This window comes from Urocampus carinirostris, chromosome 14, assembly GCF_059441175.1.
Source record: "Urocampus carinirostris isolate Australia breed hairy pipefish chromosome 14, RoL_Ucar_1.0, whole genome shotgun sequence".
Classification (NCBI taxonomy): Eukaryota; Metazoa; Chordata; class Actinopteri; order Syngnathiformes; family Syngnathidae; genus Urocampus; species Urocampus carinirostris.
Genome location: NC_142362.1, coordinates 33,898,064 through 33,915,168, shown reverse-complemented (window position 1 = coordinate 33,915,168; position 17,105 = coordinate 33,898,064). Strand labels below are relative to the sequence as shown.

The window sequence follows — 17,105 nt, the reverse complement described above, 5'->3', positions numbered from 1 at the left end:
TACATTTAATAATTTCATAATCCTTTGTTTAGGTGTTTTTTAGGAGTATGCATGTAGGAAACAGTTTGTTTAGCCATTGTTTGTATTTTCCGTTTTCACGACCCATGAAGGGCAATGACGCTCCCTATGACAACGGCAATTACAAACTAAAAACAGCAGCCGTCACAAGGAAAAAAGATATTCAATGGAAATCAAAGTGACCAGAGCAGATGTGTTGGCATCATTTTTATATTTTATATTTAATGCTTGGTCATACTGCTGAGAAACGTAGCAACAATTTCAAGCATTTTCAAGCCCTTCACCCCAAACGCACCTTTCAAACCTTGAAAACATAATATTAACATTTTCAAGGAGATCAAGTACCCAAACAAACCCTGTGCATGAAATATCCCACACCATAATAATAAGGCACGTGTACCGATGTGGAAAAACATCAGATTTCTGCAGAGCAAACAGATCTGTCTTCTATATCCAACACACCCATGTAGTACATGTAGTTCCTCCAAAGCCCGAGCGCCAGCCGAGCCACCATCTGGTCTTCTCTTATTCCCTTCCTCCGTTTTGTCCTGGGCGTCGGCAGCTTGCGGGCGCAGTACGGCACCACCACGCTCTTTAATGCCGTGCACGGCAGCGAGAGCGGCGACAGGGCCGGCAGGGAGCTGGCCTTCTTTTTCCCTGGCTTGATCACGACGAGGGATGGAGAGGAAGAACGTGTGGAGAGGACGCTGGCTCTCATCCGGCCCGCCGTTGCCAGGGAAAACAGAGGTGGGGCTTGGGCCAAATGCGTACACACGTTTCTAAGCGTGTGCTTAGTTGCAAGTACACACCATTAGGTGGTTGTCATATAAAATGAAATTACAGCCGTACTTTACAATAATGTAGTGTTTTTCATCAAGTGTGCCGCAAGACCTTGTCAAGTGTGCCGGAGGAAATTGCCCAATTTCATCTTTGCAAAATAGCATGCCATTATTCAGTATCTTTGCTTTCTTCCATTTATCAGCCTAGTAACTGTAACATTCATCCATATCAGTAGGTGGCATCAGATAAAATTATATTACAGAAAATAAAATTAAATTAGGTTTGAACGATTTATTAAAGAAAAGTACACATTTTGCTAAAAAATAAAATAAAATAATAATTTTCAAAATAATAAAATGAGTAAATAATACATGTATTAAAATAACATGTTAATTTTAGATTTTATTGAACTAGATATTTAGTAGCATGTTTCATTTGCCTGATTATTTGTTTGGTGAAAATAAGGAGCAAAACATCAAAAGATTTTCAACTAGCAAGGAGAACAGGCAAAACACCTGCGACCATGAAATACCTGGTTAGGATGCAGAAGGGGTCCGTAGGAACACCAGGACACTCCAACAGTTAGAACCTTACTATCCACACCCGTTGTTGACAAAGCACCTCCGGTGGTTATTTCAATCTAATATTCATATAGAAAATTCAACCTCTTTTAAAAGCCCTCCACTGAACTCTTTCTCTTTATTCAATCTCTCAGGGTTCAAAAGCATTTCTGACCTCAAGGGTGTGGTATTCAAAGAACAGGAACGTGATTGCCCGAAATGTATTGAACAACAGTCAAAAAAAAGAACTGGCATCTCCTTTGCAGTTGTTCACTATAAAAGCATAATAAACTTATCAATCGCTTTATCTTTTGCATCCTATTAAAAATAATTACCTGTACAAAATATGCATATAAGGCAAACCATCCAAAATTCTACAAACAATCCAGATTACATTAAAATCTTCCTAAACATACTAACTGCAATTGGGTACGGCACACTCTTCATTGTTTTAATAGAGAATGTAACTCTTCAAAAAGAACGAAAAAATGTACAGTGTATATCCCATACAACCGCATATCCCCCGACAAAAGTACTGAATAGTGTTTGTTCTTTTCAGAGGAGATTCTGACCCATATAAACAACTCGAACTTCAAAGTGTCTCTACAACGAGAGATGACATTGACAGAAGAGCAAGCCAGGGAGTTTTACTCGCATTGCAACGAAGAGGACTACTTTCCTGCACTGGTGAAAAGCATGACAAGGTGATTTCAAAACAATGTGACAAACATAATTTCTTGATCTCAACCGAACATTTTGCTTAGTGGGCCGTTGCTTGCTTTGGTTCTTACTCGAGAAGATGCCGTACAACACTGGAAAAACATGCTTGGTCCTTCTGATCTCCAAAGAGCCATTAAGGAAGACCCTGAATGGTGAGTGAAATGGTTTTCACTCCAATAAAAATAGACCATTTGCTACATCACGCTTCTGTTATTGCAGTTTCACAGCTTTGCGGATTTGGATTTATTTATTTTTTTGTCATTGATATTAACGTTTCATGCATTGTGTTCGGAGCAGATGGCACACAGAAAATGCTAACACAGGGGCAGGTTAGTGAGGGCTTTGTATGTTGGTTGGGCGTGAGTGTCTGTGGGTGCGACTGTAAAAGGCTGATGTATGCTGTCAGTTAAACACCGGGTTGAGCGCACAAGTCAATGTGTTCACACAAACCAAACTGGCAAGCTTGGCAACAGCTAATAGCTTTAGCAGCTCGATAAAGTGTAAAGAAATTCATAACTAAAGTGGAAAATCAGAAGTCCGCGAGGAAATGGTGGATTGTTATCCGGGAAGGAACTGAGGCGGCCTTGGATAGAAGGCAATACCGAGGCTGCAGGTGCGGCCTACTACTATGGCTAGGCTAACAAATCTTTGAAGCCACCCCCTGCCGAGTCTGTATCCCACGCAAGATCAATTACCCATAAACGGATGACTTGGAGCTACAACTCATGGGAAATCGCTTCAGTTGTGACCTTTGTATTTTAATCACCACGCAGACATGTCTCAATTCGAGGATATCCGATGCTAGCGGTCAGCTAGACAGCTGCTCTCTAAATTGCTTTCTTGCACTCTAAAGAGTTTTTACCGTACAGACCATTCATTCAGCTGTAATTCTGTGTAATCACGAGGTAAATTAAACCCTTGGGGGTTTCTATGAAGGTGCAACGCTCCTCCAAGGGCTTTTTGCAGGGAATTCTGGTCCCCATTAACCGCGATAACCAATGGATCACTGTATTATGTAAAGTCAGAAAAAAGATCTACCTAGAATAGGAGCTTTTATGGACCAGCAAAAAGTCTGCCACAAGAGATTTACTGATTTATTTATTTATTTTTATTTTTTTGGGCAATCAATGGATGCAAATCCACAAAGAGCCAAATCACTGAACCAGAAAATATCAGTAGGCATTTATTGTATAATCCACCTGCCAGTTAATCATAGCTAGTCTTCATCCGTAATTAGCACGCTTGAAAGACATCTTGTATCTCGAATTTCTCATAACTTGTGTAGCTCGTACTGTATGTAGAAAAAACACTAGATTTAATTTACAATAGACATGCTTGGTGACATCTATTCAATGCAACTGTCACGTTTGTGATTTGAATAATTTAAAAATTCGCCAGTCAATTTAACTATCACTATTATAATATTGTTAGTGTGTTGTAAGATTACACATACATATTAACTTTTGAATTCAGTCCAATTGTCTTTACACTTTATTTGCACTACTGTCTTTTCTTTCAAAATATTTTACAAAGGAAGGCATTTTAGTTGACTTGTTGACCTTTTTTTACACTATTTCTAATTTGGTTACCTGGTTGCTTTTGTTCTAAAGCAGATGTTGTAGTAGAAAAACTGTTTTGATATTTTTAAAGATTTTTATACTATATCGTTTAAGCTATTTGGATTTATATTTCATTTTCAAAATATTGTGCAATGGCAGGTATAGTTTTCGCGTTGATTTTGGTATATTCATGTTTTTGTTACATTTGCTGGTTTTTAGGGATAAATCTTACGACTTTTGTTCTGAAACTGTTGTAAAATTAAATATGAATTCTTCTTTTCATACTATTAAAGCTGGCATTGTCGGTTTTATTTTTTTTTTAATTTTTTTTTTTTTTATAAAAATAGAGACTTTTTTTAGTGCCTAAAATATTTGCGCTTTGTATTTCGTAATAATAAACTAACTGTACTATTCAATGATCACAACATTTCCAAGCAAAAAGTACCGGTATTGGACCTGTAATCATTCACTTTGAATGGATTGATTCCAAGATACCCAGTATCGTCCACCCCTTTTTGACACTCCTCATTTAAATTAAATGATTTTCAGCATATGGCTCTTAAATGAAAACGGAGTGTTTGTAGAGGTACTTCAAAAATGGAAATGGTTGAATTTCAATGTTTTGTTTTCAAGGATTGTAACGTGCTTGAATTTCAGGTAATGTGCTAAATGCATGAAAATGTTGCCATGTTTCTCAAAACGTTTACTAAACAATGACGCTGACACTGCTCTTTGGTGTCTTTTCTTACCATTGCATTTCATCTTCCCTCATGATTATTGGTAGCTGGCATTAGTTTGTATGGAATTGCCTTATGAAGCACGCTACATCTAAACAGGGCACTATGGAATGTGTATCAGTGCAAAGATTAATTTAAATTATGGACATTTATTATGAGACATGCCAAAAATTAACATAGCATTTTCCAGTGGTAAATTGTAATGGGAGGAACTTCCTGCAATTAAATTCCCTAAAAGTGATATAAAAGTGAGATAAAACGAGGTAAAAGTGGTTGTAGTAGCGAGGGGATGCAAATCTCGTCAAGGATGCATTTCTCGGCATAACGCCGGCTCGGCAGCTTTTATACCCGTGGTCCACACGAGAAAATGACGCGGAAATGACGCGATGAGGAATACATACATATTAACATAATTTTTACCCAACACCTATAACAGGAGAGATTTCTTCCAAAAATAATTATATTCGCGATTTACTCAAGATTTAAAAATGATGTCTTGATAAATACACATGCAGGTAAAAAATCACATGTGTAAATTGTAGACATATTTGTGGGTATAATGCAATATACATGAGTCACATCGGATTTGTGTTCTTTGAATAGTACTGGATAAATTGGAAAATCAGCTGTGAAAGTCCTAATAAAAGTGCTTGAATTTTACCATCAAAAAAAGAGTACAAAAACCTGAAAACGTCTTAACATCGTACGTAATCAAAAAATAATTTGAGTAATTTATAACCGCAATGTCCGCTGTTTGCCTCCAAGTCTCAGGGCCCGTTTTTCCGTGGATGGAGATCCGGTCAACCAGCTGCACGGATGTCAGTCTACCGAGGAGGCCTCCGGGGAAATCAGCTTCTTTTTCCCCGTGCAGCAAACGCTAGCCGTCATTAAACCCGACGCCGTGAATCAACACAAAGGTTCTAAATTTAAGTGAGTCACGTTGGCGCCATGATTATAGAAGCTGACAATTCTCTCCTCTCCCTGCAGATGAGATTTTACAGGAGATCCGCAAGAGAGGCTTCTCCATCAAGCGAATGGAGGAGAGGCTTCTTTCCCGGGAGATCGCCGAAGAATTTTACAAGGACCACAGCGAGCGGCCGTTTTTCAACCAGCTGGTGGAGTTCATGTGTAGGTTAGTTTTATGAGCGCCCTTCACCCTAGAGAAAACCACTTAAAGGGGACACTTGGCACTGTCACAACATGTTTTTGAGCTCTTTTGTAGGCAGCAGCGAGCCTAAAGCAGACAGTCAGGAAATCTCTCGCCCATTTTTTTTCAAACAGCACTTGAAAGTTGTGGAATTGTATTCTGCTTCACTGCCCCTGTCATGCTCATTCCACAACACTGTGAATACAGAGGACTAAGGCATCACTTCCTCTCTACATCATTTCACCGTCATGTCGTGCATGATAAATGGAACTTGTTGTACTACTGTTATTCAAACATCACATATTACTTTTTCCCGCAATTAAAAATGTAGCTCATATTAAAGGTAAACATTAAGTAAAACACAGCAACCTCCTCGATACTTTGCGGTTTGGTTATTGCTGGTTTACTCCTTTGAGAAAAAATATTCAATTTAAAAAATAATAATAATAATTTATATATATATATATATATATATATATATATATATATATATATATAAACATAAAAACTTGTAAAAAGAAATTCAACGGATGCTTCTCGCGCCACCAAGGAATGTTTCAGGCACTCAAGGTTTACACCGATTGGCCAGCACCCCTGCCGTTTCACAACCCCCAGTTACAATTATCTTTGTGCACCGGAAAAATGAACAATGTTTTTTATTATGTTGGGCCCCAAAAAAAGAAAAACATCGACTTATTTAAAATATGCAGTGTTTATCTTTGAAGTCGTGTTTGATTTGTTCTCTCACTATCTCAGTCGACAAGTTTGATCTAAGGTCTGGCCCCAAGAAGACCTGAAAAAGAACGAAAAACATTGACAAATTCAAAATGCTCACTGTAGAACTTTAAATTGAAAGTTTTCAATCGCACGACAAAATAAAAAACGACTAATTTAGAATTAAAACTGTTTTTCTGTTTTCTCTTTCTTGCTCTTTTGGTTGGCAATTTGGTCTTTCGGCCTTGAAGCGCACAAATGAAGAAAAACCCCAACTAATTTAAAATAAGGAGTGTTTATCTTTCAAATCTGTTTTTGTAATTCTTTTCAAAGTTAATAATCTGGCTTTAATGAATTTGCGCCACACAACCTCAAAACAAAGTGCGACGTTAGTTTGCGGGTTTTTACTTTTCGCAGGTGGTTCTGGTCCACATTGCCTGCGAAAACCAAGGGATCCCTGTATTAACCATAATTTTACCACGAGTGACAATAGGTTCTTAAATAGGGGAGAATGTGACATTTTTAAACACATTTTAAAGCAGGTTTGTATAATAGTTCATGTATTTACCCATAGCATAGAAAAAAAAAGATACGCAGTCGGGGTATTTTTTGACTTAAAAAAAGCATTTGATAACATTAATCATAATATACTATTAAAAAAACGGGAAAGATATGGCATCAGGGGTTTGGATTTGTAATGGATTCAAAGTTATTTGACAGGGAGGAAGCAATATATAAAAATGGGAGAGTAGTCATCTGAATGCTTGGACATCTGTTGTGGCGTACCACAGAGTTCAATCCTGGGTCCAAAGTTACTTAATTTATATATTAACGATATCTTTAATGTTACAAAACTATTGAAAATGGTAATATTTGCTGACGACACTAATATTTTCTATTCAAATGATAACTATATTGATTTGGTAACCTGTATTAATCGTGAATTAATTAACCTAAAAGTATGGATGGATATAAATAAATTATATTTAAATAAAACCAAAATAATATTCTTTGGTAAATGCAAGGCAAATCAAGATTTAGAAGTAAAAATGGATGGTGCTGCAATAGAAGCTGTATCAGAAATTGAGTTTTTAGGGGTCATAATAGACAAAAAATTAAGCTGGAAAACACACATCAGACACATACAAACTAAAGTATCTAAAAGCATTTCAATAATTAATAAAGCCAAATTCATTTGAAACTATAATGCATTGTATTTATTATATTGTTCTCTAGTTCTGCCATACTTAACATATTGAGCAGAAGTCTGGGGCAATAATTACAAAAGTTCACTACAGCCCCTTTTTATCCTCCAAAAACGTGCAATTAGAACTATACACAGGGTAGGATATCGAGATCACACTAATATTTTATTCCTGCAGTCCAAATTATTAAAATTAGATGATTAAGTAAAATTTTTCACTGCACAACTGCTATTTAAGGTCAACAAAAACATAGTGCCAGAAAACATCCATAAATTATTCATTTGAAAAGAAGGAAATTATAACTTAAGGGTCTGTAGTGAATTCATGATCCCAAAGGTGAGAACCACCAGGAGAAGTATGTGTGTGTCTGTGTGTGGAGTCAAGCTCTGGAACGGTTTGCAAGACATGATTAAACGATGTCCATCTATTCACTTGTTCAAATCAAAATACAAAAAAACATTCCTGGCGCAATACAGGGATGAAGAAAATCAGGTATGAGTGATTCAAGTGCGTCTAGAACTATGATTAACTTTGTGTTATTGTTGTGTTATTGTTGTTATATCAAAACTGTTATTGTTTATAGTATTACAATTGTTATATAATTGATGTGTTTAATAAGAAAGAAGAAGGGGTAAGGAATAAGCATTTGCTTTTGACTACCCCTTTTTGAACATATTATGTAATATTATTTTGTTGTTGAGTTATTGTTTTTGTTCTGTTTTTATTTTAATGTTAGAATCAGTTTTCATTCATTCATTCATTCATTCATTCATATTTAGGCTTTTTATTAAAAAATATATTTTTTTTTTTGACAATGAAATTCGTTTTACTACTAGGAGGCGCTAAATACGTAATTTTAATCACAGTGACACAAAAGACATGAAGCTGATGTAATTCAATCCGGTAATACGACGAAACAAAACGTGTCCATACGATTGTCCTCGCTACTCAGTGGTCCTAGTGTGATGATGGTCCTGGAAAAGGAAAACGCGGTGGAGGAGTGGAGGTCCGTCATCGGTCCGACGGACCCCGAACGGGCAAAGGCTGAGGTCCCGGATTCAATAAGGGCCCGCTTCGCCTGCGACATCCTGCAAAACGCTGTGCACGGCTCCTCAAGTCTGAAGCAAGCCCAGGAAGCGATCCAGTTCATCTTTGATCTCCCAACGGAGCTCACTAATACTATTGGTAAAAGCATGTTTCAGTTCTATTCCCGATTTAACATTTTATTCGTTAGATATTGGTTTATTCCCCATTTTATATTTACTTATTAAGCAAATGAAGACACAAGTGAACCCACAACAGATACGCATCAGCAACAACAAGGTAATAGTTGCTCATTTCCTAAATAAACTAGAATTGATTATATCACAGAAATACTAAAGCAGAACCCAAAGTGTTTTCTAACAATAGTACGATTTATGGGCCACCCATTTCGTTTTTTATCCATCTCGTTTTGAAAACATAAATAAATTGAAAAAATATACATAAAGCAAATGCCGTTACCAAACAAAGAGCCTATGATACAGGGATGTCAAACTGATACAAGGGGGCGTAACACAATCAGTGCTATCCATATGATATATATGAAGGTGCTGTATCTGAGTCAGTACTTGTAAAAGAATTTCAATTCCAAATTTTTAGCTTTGTTTTTCAGTGTTATACTATCATTCCGCCTATATTAGTGACTTATCCTACATATTATAATCAGGGGTGACTAGGGATCTAAACACCACACATTTACATACAAGCCAAAACTACCGCTTTACATGTTTTGACTACCACTTTTCGCCCCTTAAAAATGTTTACCACTTTTCAAATTTCTACAACAAAAAATATTGACTCGGGACTAATGTTTTAGTCTGATTTACTTTGAAGCAAGACGAAGTATGTACGTGAATAAACCAGTCCAAGGATTTCATTAGATTTAGTTGTTGTTAATACACTGTAGTTTGCGGTTTTTGTTTTTTAACGAGCACATGTTTTTGTCTTTATTATGCTGGAGATGGATTGTGTTTCACCCAAAGAAATGAATGTGTGATCAATTCTACCGGTTTTTAATGTCAAAAGGGTGGCATATATGCGCTTATTCACAAATGGCCTGCATTTATATAGCGCTTTTCAAGTCAATGAAGACCTCCCAAAGCGCTTTACAATGTGCTTCACACTTACCCATTCACACACACGCTCACACACCAATAGCGGCCATGCAGCCATGCAAGGCGCAAAAAATATATAAAAAAAAAAGATTCAGGTTTAGCATTGAATTTGTTAACTCTTTTTCAACAGTTAAGTGAACACAGCCTTACACCAGAACCAACTCACCAAGCAATGTAAACTCAACACTGCCCTTTGATGACAGGAGAGAGTATTTGGTATGCATTTATTTGAAAAGTCATAACTTTTGATAGACATGACCTAAAGAATCACTTTTTGTTGATATACACAGAAATGTATGGGCGGTCGAATAAAATCAGCCCATGGGTCTGTTCCAGCCCACTGACCGCATGTTTCACATGGCTGCTTTAATATGTCACAAAGACTTATCGTCATCGCCTCAAATGTCAAGTCAAGTCATGTTTATTTTATAGCCCTTAATCACAAGGAGTCTCTAAGCAGCACATATCAAAGACTATTGCAAACTATTATTACAGACTATTATGACACCATCTCCCGATACTTACCTGGCAGGGGAGATACCATGATCATGGCTTTGATGCTTGGTCCTTAGCTTGGCCTTGGGTGATTCAGACGTATTGCTAAGTCCTTAGCTTGGCCTTTGGCCTTTGATTTTTGCAATCCGGAGATGGAATAAGAGCTTGCTCTGTCCACTCCACGCATCGGCCCGGTATTGCAGTACTTCCGGGAACGGTGCATTCGCAATGATCGCAGCAAGGCTTTAGGGCTAGGACCTTAGCCTAGCCTTTTGGCTGAGAGTAAGTGTCCCGGCTCCTAGCCTTTGTAGCGTATTATGAACTGACCGATAACGGATAATGGATAATGAATAACGAAGATAGAACAATAACCCTTAAAAACCCCAAAACCCCTCCCGATATTGTCAACATAAAATATAGGTTATTCATATGCTATAGAATAGAGTGTGTTTTAAGCTTAGATTTAAACATTTTCACTGAGGTTGCAGATCAAATCTCAGGGGGAAAAGCATTCCACAGCACCGGAGCCCGAATGGAGAACGCTCTCGAACCTGCGGATCTCTTCTTGGCTCTTGGGATCACTAGTAGACCAGCATTTTTAGAGCAAAGGCTCCGGACTGGAACATAGGGGGAACTAAAATCTGAAAGATATGAGGGAGCAAGTCCACGCATGATTTTGTATACTACCAACAGAACCTTAAAATCACATCTTAAACTAACAGGAAGCCCAATGCAGGTTAGTTAAAATCGGGGTAATGTGATCAAACTTTCTGTCTTAGTTAAAAGCCTCGCTGCAGCATTTTGTACTAGCTGAAGGCTCTTGATTTTGGACTTCGGGAGACCGGAGAGTAATGAATTACAGTAATCGAGACGGGAGGTAAAAAATGCATGAATTATAATCCCCGCATCCGACTGAGACGGCATAGGGCGAATTTTAGCAATGTTGCGAAGATGGAAATAAGCTGTTGTAGTAATATTCTTAACGTTTGTTTGAAAGGACAGATTGGGGTCAAATATGACACCTACAGTTTCGACCGAGTCACTCTGGGTGATCTTACATATGTCAATGTTCACGGCATTTAGATGGACCAATAACTAACTTTTCGGTCTTTACAGAGTTAAGACGCAAGAAGTTGAGTGACGTCCATTCTTTTATCCCAGTGAGGCAGGCCTCCAAATTTCCACAGTTTAGTGTGGCAGATTTTTCCATTCGAAGATATAGTTGAGTGTCATCTCCGTAGAAATGATAACTGATATTATACCTGCGAATAATAGCACCTAATGGATGCATGCAAATGCTGATAAGAAGGGGGCCAAGTACTGAACCCTGAGGAACACCACCTGTTACTCTAAAGGGCTCAGATGTCATTTCACCATATTTAACACAGTGCGTCCTATCTGGGAGGTAGGATCTGAACCATAAGAGGAGGGTTCCTGAAAGACGAATCCTACAAATGTTGTTTTTTTAACAAAAAAATGCAAGCCTTGATGTGATACTTAGAATTCTGGAACAAAATAGTTTTTCCACCATGATTTAGCATCTAGTTTCAGTATTGTCGCTGCCCCTCAATGTTGAGGTCGGCTCATAGGGAGCGGAATGATGCTTTGCAAACAATGGTGAGCAGATATGAAGGTGCTGTATCTGAGTCAGATCAGGGGGCTTTTCCTGCTACTGGTAACCATGGAAACCAGTGCTTTCTTTTTCATGAAAAGAAACACCTGGAGAGGGTTGAGCGCAATTACACTGTACTTGCCCAAGACACACAACAGGAAATGGTGCGCCTACAACCCAGGTGGTTAAGGGATCCGTGAACCGTAAACTATTCTAATCATGGAATTGTGTGTTTGTAGGTTATAAGTAAAATCAACCTCTGGTAAAGGAATTTTGAGATTTAGAGTCAAGGGATGATGCCATCAATGTTGTTCAGGCCAATCACAGTTCTGTTATAAAGAGCAGATGAACTTTGATCTGTAATTTGCTGAGGCTCGGGGAACATCAATGTTATCCCTCGACAAAGTCTGAAAAGCACTAAGGATTAAAACAGGCTTTCATGTTCGCATACAAACGGAATTAAGAACTGTAAAACACGGGACTGAAATCAGTGGCTCAGTTTATATCCTCACAAAAAAATAAACACAAGGGGGCGTAATACAAGCAGCGCTATCCAAGTCAGGTTCTTTCAGTTTAGCTCTGCTGAGCTCAATCCTTGGACTATCCCGCTGACTCGGGTGCTTCGCCCGTCCTTCTACTGCACCCTCACCCAATTTCTTCTTGCAGTTTTGTCAATGAGTGGCATACTAATTGTGGGTGATAGGAGCCATTTGCCATTTTACTGTGACTGCTTTTTATTGCCTTTTTTGCCCATAGTAATGCTTACTGTTTTGTTTGTGAGTGTGGAGAACTCCCCTGGGTCCTTCTAGATAGGGCGCAGGCTGGCTGGTGATGGAGATTAAGGGACTTAGGGTAGTTAGTTTGATGATTACTTTTTAGTTTCAGAAGTACATCTGAAGTCCCCAAGTCTCTGTTCTGTGAAGGAGATGGGGGTCCTGAACAATCCCGAGATTCTGAACTCTACAGGCCAACATATTTTGAGTGAACCCCCTGGTTCCAGAGTTGGGGGCGGCAGTAGCTCAGGAGGTAGAGCGATCGTTTTAGGATTAAGGGATCCCAGTTCGAATCCCGGCTTGTCCGTGTTACATGTCGAAGTGTCCTTGGGTAAGACATTGAACCCCCGATTACCCCCAATAAGCAGGTTAGCGCCTTACATGGCTGCACAGATCACGGCCGCTATTGGGAAATGTGAAGCACACTGTAGAGCGCTTTGGGAAGTCATTGACTTGAAAAGCGCTATATAAATGCAGATCATTTCAGATCATTTCAGTTTTAGCTGAGTTGATAGACAGTTGCAAATGCCACAATTTGAGGTGCCCCCTGGCCTTCATTTGCCAAATGGAACGACTTAGTCAATATTGACCCGGCTTGAGCTTTTTCTGTGGTTTTATTGCCTCACCTTTCTGGAGCCCAACTATGTCAGACTGTGTTGTACTGTAAATAGAACATGGTTTCTCATATGGACCGATAACAAATAAGATAATAGTAAGGAAAACTGAAATACAGTGAGAACAGTCAAAAGTAATGATTGCCAAAAACGAAAATGGTATACATCGGTCTACTTTCAAAGCACTAGCTTAACCACCTGGGTCGTAGAACACCACTTCTTGTGGTGTATCTTGGGCAAGTTCAGCCTGGAAGCATTCATCCCTCTTCAGGACAGTCTTTTGGAGAGGCATATACGACCCAACGACTCCTAATTTCCTAAAGGCTGCAAGATGGAAGCAAATTATGTTTCTTCCATTAACTCTAATTCCATGTTTAACTCAGTACTAATTGAAAAAACAATATATTGAGTTTTCTTGTTTTTGTTGAAAATGGGGTAAACAAAAACAAAGACAGAATAGTCAAATATTTCATTTGATTTTGTACAACGTTGAGAACTTTACAGTCTATATGCTGCCGTTTCCTGGTACCCTGTATTCATCTTTATTATCTAACCATTTAAATGATTATTGTTTTTAGGTACACGTTTTATTATTATTTTGTGTAAGTATTTCTTTTATGTGCCTATTTTAAAGCAGTTTTACGGGGTCAGCTTATTTGTTATGTGGCTTGTGTGACAGTATAAACAGTGTTCATTTTACCTCTGAAAAGTGATGGGTCCCAACAGAGATCTATGGGTCCCCAAAATTTAATGTTATCAAGGTTGAAATTGTAAATCGGCGGCAAATATATAATATAAATCTATTTACCTCGCTACCTCGCGCTTCGACATTCGCGGGTTCAGAGCTTCGCGGTCCTAAAAAATAATAATAATTAAATATATATATATATATATATATATATTTTAAGCATTTTTGAAGGGGCGTCGCTACTTCGTGGTTCCACGTTTGCGGGTTCAGAGCTTCGCAGGTCTAAAAAATAATAACAATAAAATAAAATAATTAAAAAAAACAAAACAAACATACATATATTATTTATTATTTAAGCATTTTTGAAGGGGCTTCGCTACTTCGTGGTTCCACGTTCACGGGTTCAGAGCTCCGCAGGTCTAAGAAATAATAATATAATAAAACAAATTTTTTTTAAAAAATTGAAAATATATATATTTTTTAAAGCATTTTTGACGGGGCGTCGCTACTTTGCAGATTTACACTTTTCGCGGGTGGTTTTAGTCCTCATTAACCGGGTCTAAAGAATAATAATGATTTAAAAAAGAAAAATGATATATAGATTTCTTTTAAGGTGCGCCGCTACTTCGCGGATTTTCACTTGTCGTGGGTGGTTTTGGTCCCGATTAACCGCGATAACCGAGGTCCCACTGTATTCATTCAGTTTTAATCATCAGTTTATTGGTAATACAAATCGGTTATCGCGTCAAGATTTTTCAGTTCACAACAATATTGTACATTATACAAAATAATATTGCTGGAATCATATTAATTCATTCTCATTCAGTTTTAATCATCACAGTTAATTGGTAATACAAAGCAGTTATCACTTCAGATTTTTCAGTTCACAAAAATATTGTGATTTAGTCCATTTTGGGAGAAAAGTCCTTTTCTTGCTAAGAGTATTCTTTTCTTTTTCAAATCGTTCGCTTCAACACACGTGTTTTTTATTGCCTAGAATATCACTTTCTGCATTACGTTTCAACTTATTATAGACACCGAAATAATTACCAATTTTGTGTTGATTTTCACCTAATACTGTTTTTTTGGAGGTATACTTAATCTTCACATTCCCTCGACAACAACCACCACAACAATGACGTAATCTCGAAGCAACGAGATCTCGTTTGCCGAGATTGGCGTGCAGACAAAAAACTCGAACTGCGACACCAAAACAACAATGGCGTATCTGCCTGAAGAAAAGTTGAGTGCGGTAAATCTTTGTTAAAAAGAAAAGTAATCGGGTAATAGTGACAATTTTGTGTCAAAAAAGTTGCGTCCCCAACAAAAATCATGCATCTGGGACACAGGGACGCGGGCAAACGAGAACACTGATAGTAAAAACAATGTTATATGACTAAAGGCACAAATTAGAAATGCAATGTTTGGACTGGCTGTGACCCATAAAGCATACTGTTGTCGGAAAATCTTTGAGTTGGCTTTTCCCTTTGAAACATTGAAATAAGTGAAAGTTGACTAAAAATGTATTCGGGTCTGTTGTAAATTAAAAAAAAAAAAAAATCGTATCCGAGAATTTGTTCCAAGAAATCGTACACAAAAAGATCTATGTTAAGTCATGTTTATTTGTACAAGTCATGTGTATTTGTATAGTCCTTCATCACAAGGAGTCACAAAGGGCTGCACAGACCACAGATTATTGCAAAGCACAGACTTATTACACTATCCCCTGAAAACCTACATGAGGGCAAGGAAAAACTTAAAAACCTCAATATGAGGAAAATTAAGAAACCTTGAGAAAGGGACCGCAAATGAGGTAATCCCCCTTCCAGAATGACCAGGCTGCAATGAATGTTGCAATAATAGTACACAGATATTGTAAACATTAAATATGTCATTCATATGCTATAGAGCGAAGGCTCCGGACCGGAACATAGGGCGAAATTAATTCTTAAAGATATGAGGGAGCAAGTCCATGCATGATTTTGTATAATACCAACAGAACCTTAAAATCAGATGTTATGTATGAATAAACAATAGGCCAAACAAATACCAGTTAAACTGGGTTTGAAGATTAAATTCCGACATTTATGCCACAGTCCTCACACTGGGTATTTTTTAGCAAGTAAAACAAAAGTCACTTAAAAATGACTGTTTTATTTGTGAGATTAGAAAGGTCTTTTTAATTACAGAAGTACTGTAGCTATACAAAGAATTCTGCAAGATTCACTTTTTTGCACTTTACATGGTCAAAGAGAGAAGACGGTGAAATAAAGTCTTATTTGTTTTGAAGCTTGTGGGTGCACTCACATTAAATATCAGTAAAAAGAAGATAATTCATGATTTCTTTCTTTTTTAGATGATACACAGGAATCAGACCTGAACACTGAAGCCAAAGAAGGTTGATGATCACTGGAACACTTGAACAAAAAAACGTTTTGTCTAAATATCTATTGTAGAAAAAGTGTTATTTTCGGTGACTAGAAAAGGTCCATCTACAAGTTAATCATGGTGATTTTGTTTTTTGCTGAAAACCGGTCCGTTTTTTTCTTTGCTCAAACGATCTCATTGGCCCTCTGTATCTGCGTTGTCATCCTCGTTGAAAGATCTCTCAAACATCTCAATGATGGTCCTCTGATGGGGATCCTAAACAATCATAAAAACAAATGTTACACTTGTAAAGTACATGCCAGTTTTGGTCAATCCAGGTAGACAAACAGAATCAGACCAAGTTCCAGTGCATCTTTTTAATGGCCAAGTTCAAGCATTTTTGAAGGACTTTCAAAGACAATTTTCCAATTTTTCCAGTACCATTAAAAGAAGTCCAGTCTGTATCATGTATTTTGCAGAGCCACAAATACAATATACCTGCCATTTTCAATCTTGTGTGTGTATCAAGACATATGATTTTGAGATCTTGCGTAAATCGCAAATATAGTTGTGGATCTGAACAATACGTCTGAATATTTTTGAGACAAATTTCTCTTCATATAAGTGTTAGGTAGAAATAATATGTAACTTAAGTTGCAGGAAGTTCTTCTCAATACAATCTACCACTAGGAAACACTGCCTTCATTTTTTTGGCATAACCCATAACAGATGAGCATAATTGATCATTTGACTAATACACATTTCATATAGTGCCCTGTATAGGTGTAACATGCAACTGTCCTCTAGTACTCTACTCATATGGGGTGATGACACTTCATAGGACAATGCCCTACAAACTAATGTGGGTGCACTCACATTAAATGTTCGTTCATTACAAGGGAAGACATGCAATGGAAAAGCCAAACCATAGGAGAGCAATGTCGACATTTTTGAGCAGAC

At 37.6% G+C, this 17,105-nt stretch overlaps 2 protein-coding genes and 1 pseudogene across 2 annotated transcripts in view; 2 read left to right on the top strand and 1 right to left on the bottom strand.

Annotated features, from left to right (window-relative positions):
- Nucleotides 1-16,991, top strand: part of nme9 (NME/NM23 family member 9) — a 33,465-nt gene extending 16,474 nt beyond the window's left edge. Inside the window, exons 10-17 of the mRNA XM_088352573.1 lie at nucleotides 581-765; nucleotides 1,918-2,062; nucleotides 2,123-2,230; nucleotides 5,140-5,291; nucleotides 5,362-5,506; nucleotides 8,393-8,625; nucleotides 8,713-8,763; nucleotides 16,135-16,991. Of these exons, the coding sequence (XP_088208699.1) occupies nucleotides 581-765; nucleotides 1,918-2,062; nucleotides 2,123-2,230; nucleotides 5,140-5,291; nucleotides 5,362-5,506; nucleotides 8,393-8,625; nucleotides 8,713-8,763; nucleotides 16,135-16,181 (1,066 nt within the window). The 3' untranslated portion in view covers nucleotides 16,182-16,991. The remainder of the gene's footprint in view (nucleotides 1-580; nucleotides 766-1,917; nucleotides 2,063-2,122; nucleotides 2,231-5,139; nucleotides 5,292-5,361; nucleotides 5,507-8,392; nucleotides 8,626-8,712; nucleotides 8,764-16,134) is intronic.
- On the top strand, nucleotides 10,205-10,319 carry LOC148353241 (U2 spliceosomal RNA; annotated as a pseudogene).
- smarcal1 (SWI/SNF related, matrix associated, actin dependent regulator of chromatin, subfamily a-like 1) overlaps nucleotides 15,380-17,105 on the bottom strand; it is a 36,419-nt gene continuing 34,693 nt past the window's right edge. The window contains exon 17 of the mRNA XM_088352572.1: nucleotides 15,380-16,421. Within this exon, the coding sequence (XP_088208698.1) occupies nucleotides 16,341-16,421 (81 nt within the window). The 3' untranslated portion in view covers nucleotides 15,380-16,340. The remainder of the gene's footprint in view (nucleotides 16,422-17,105) is intronic.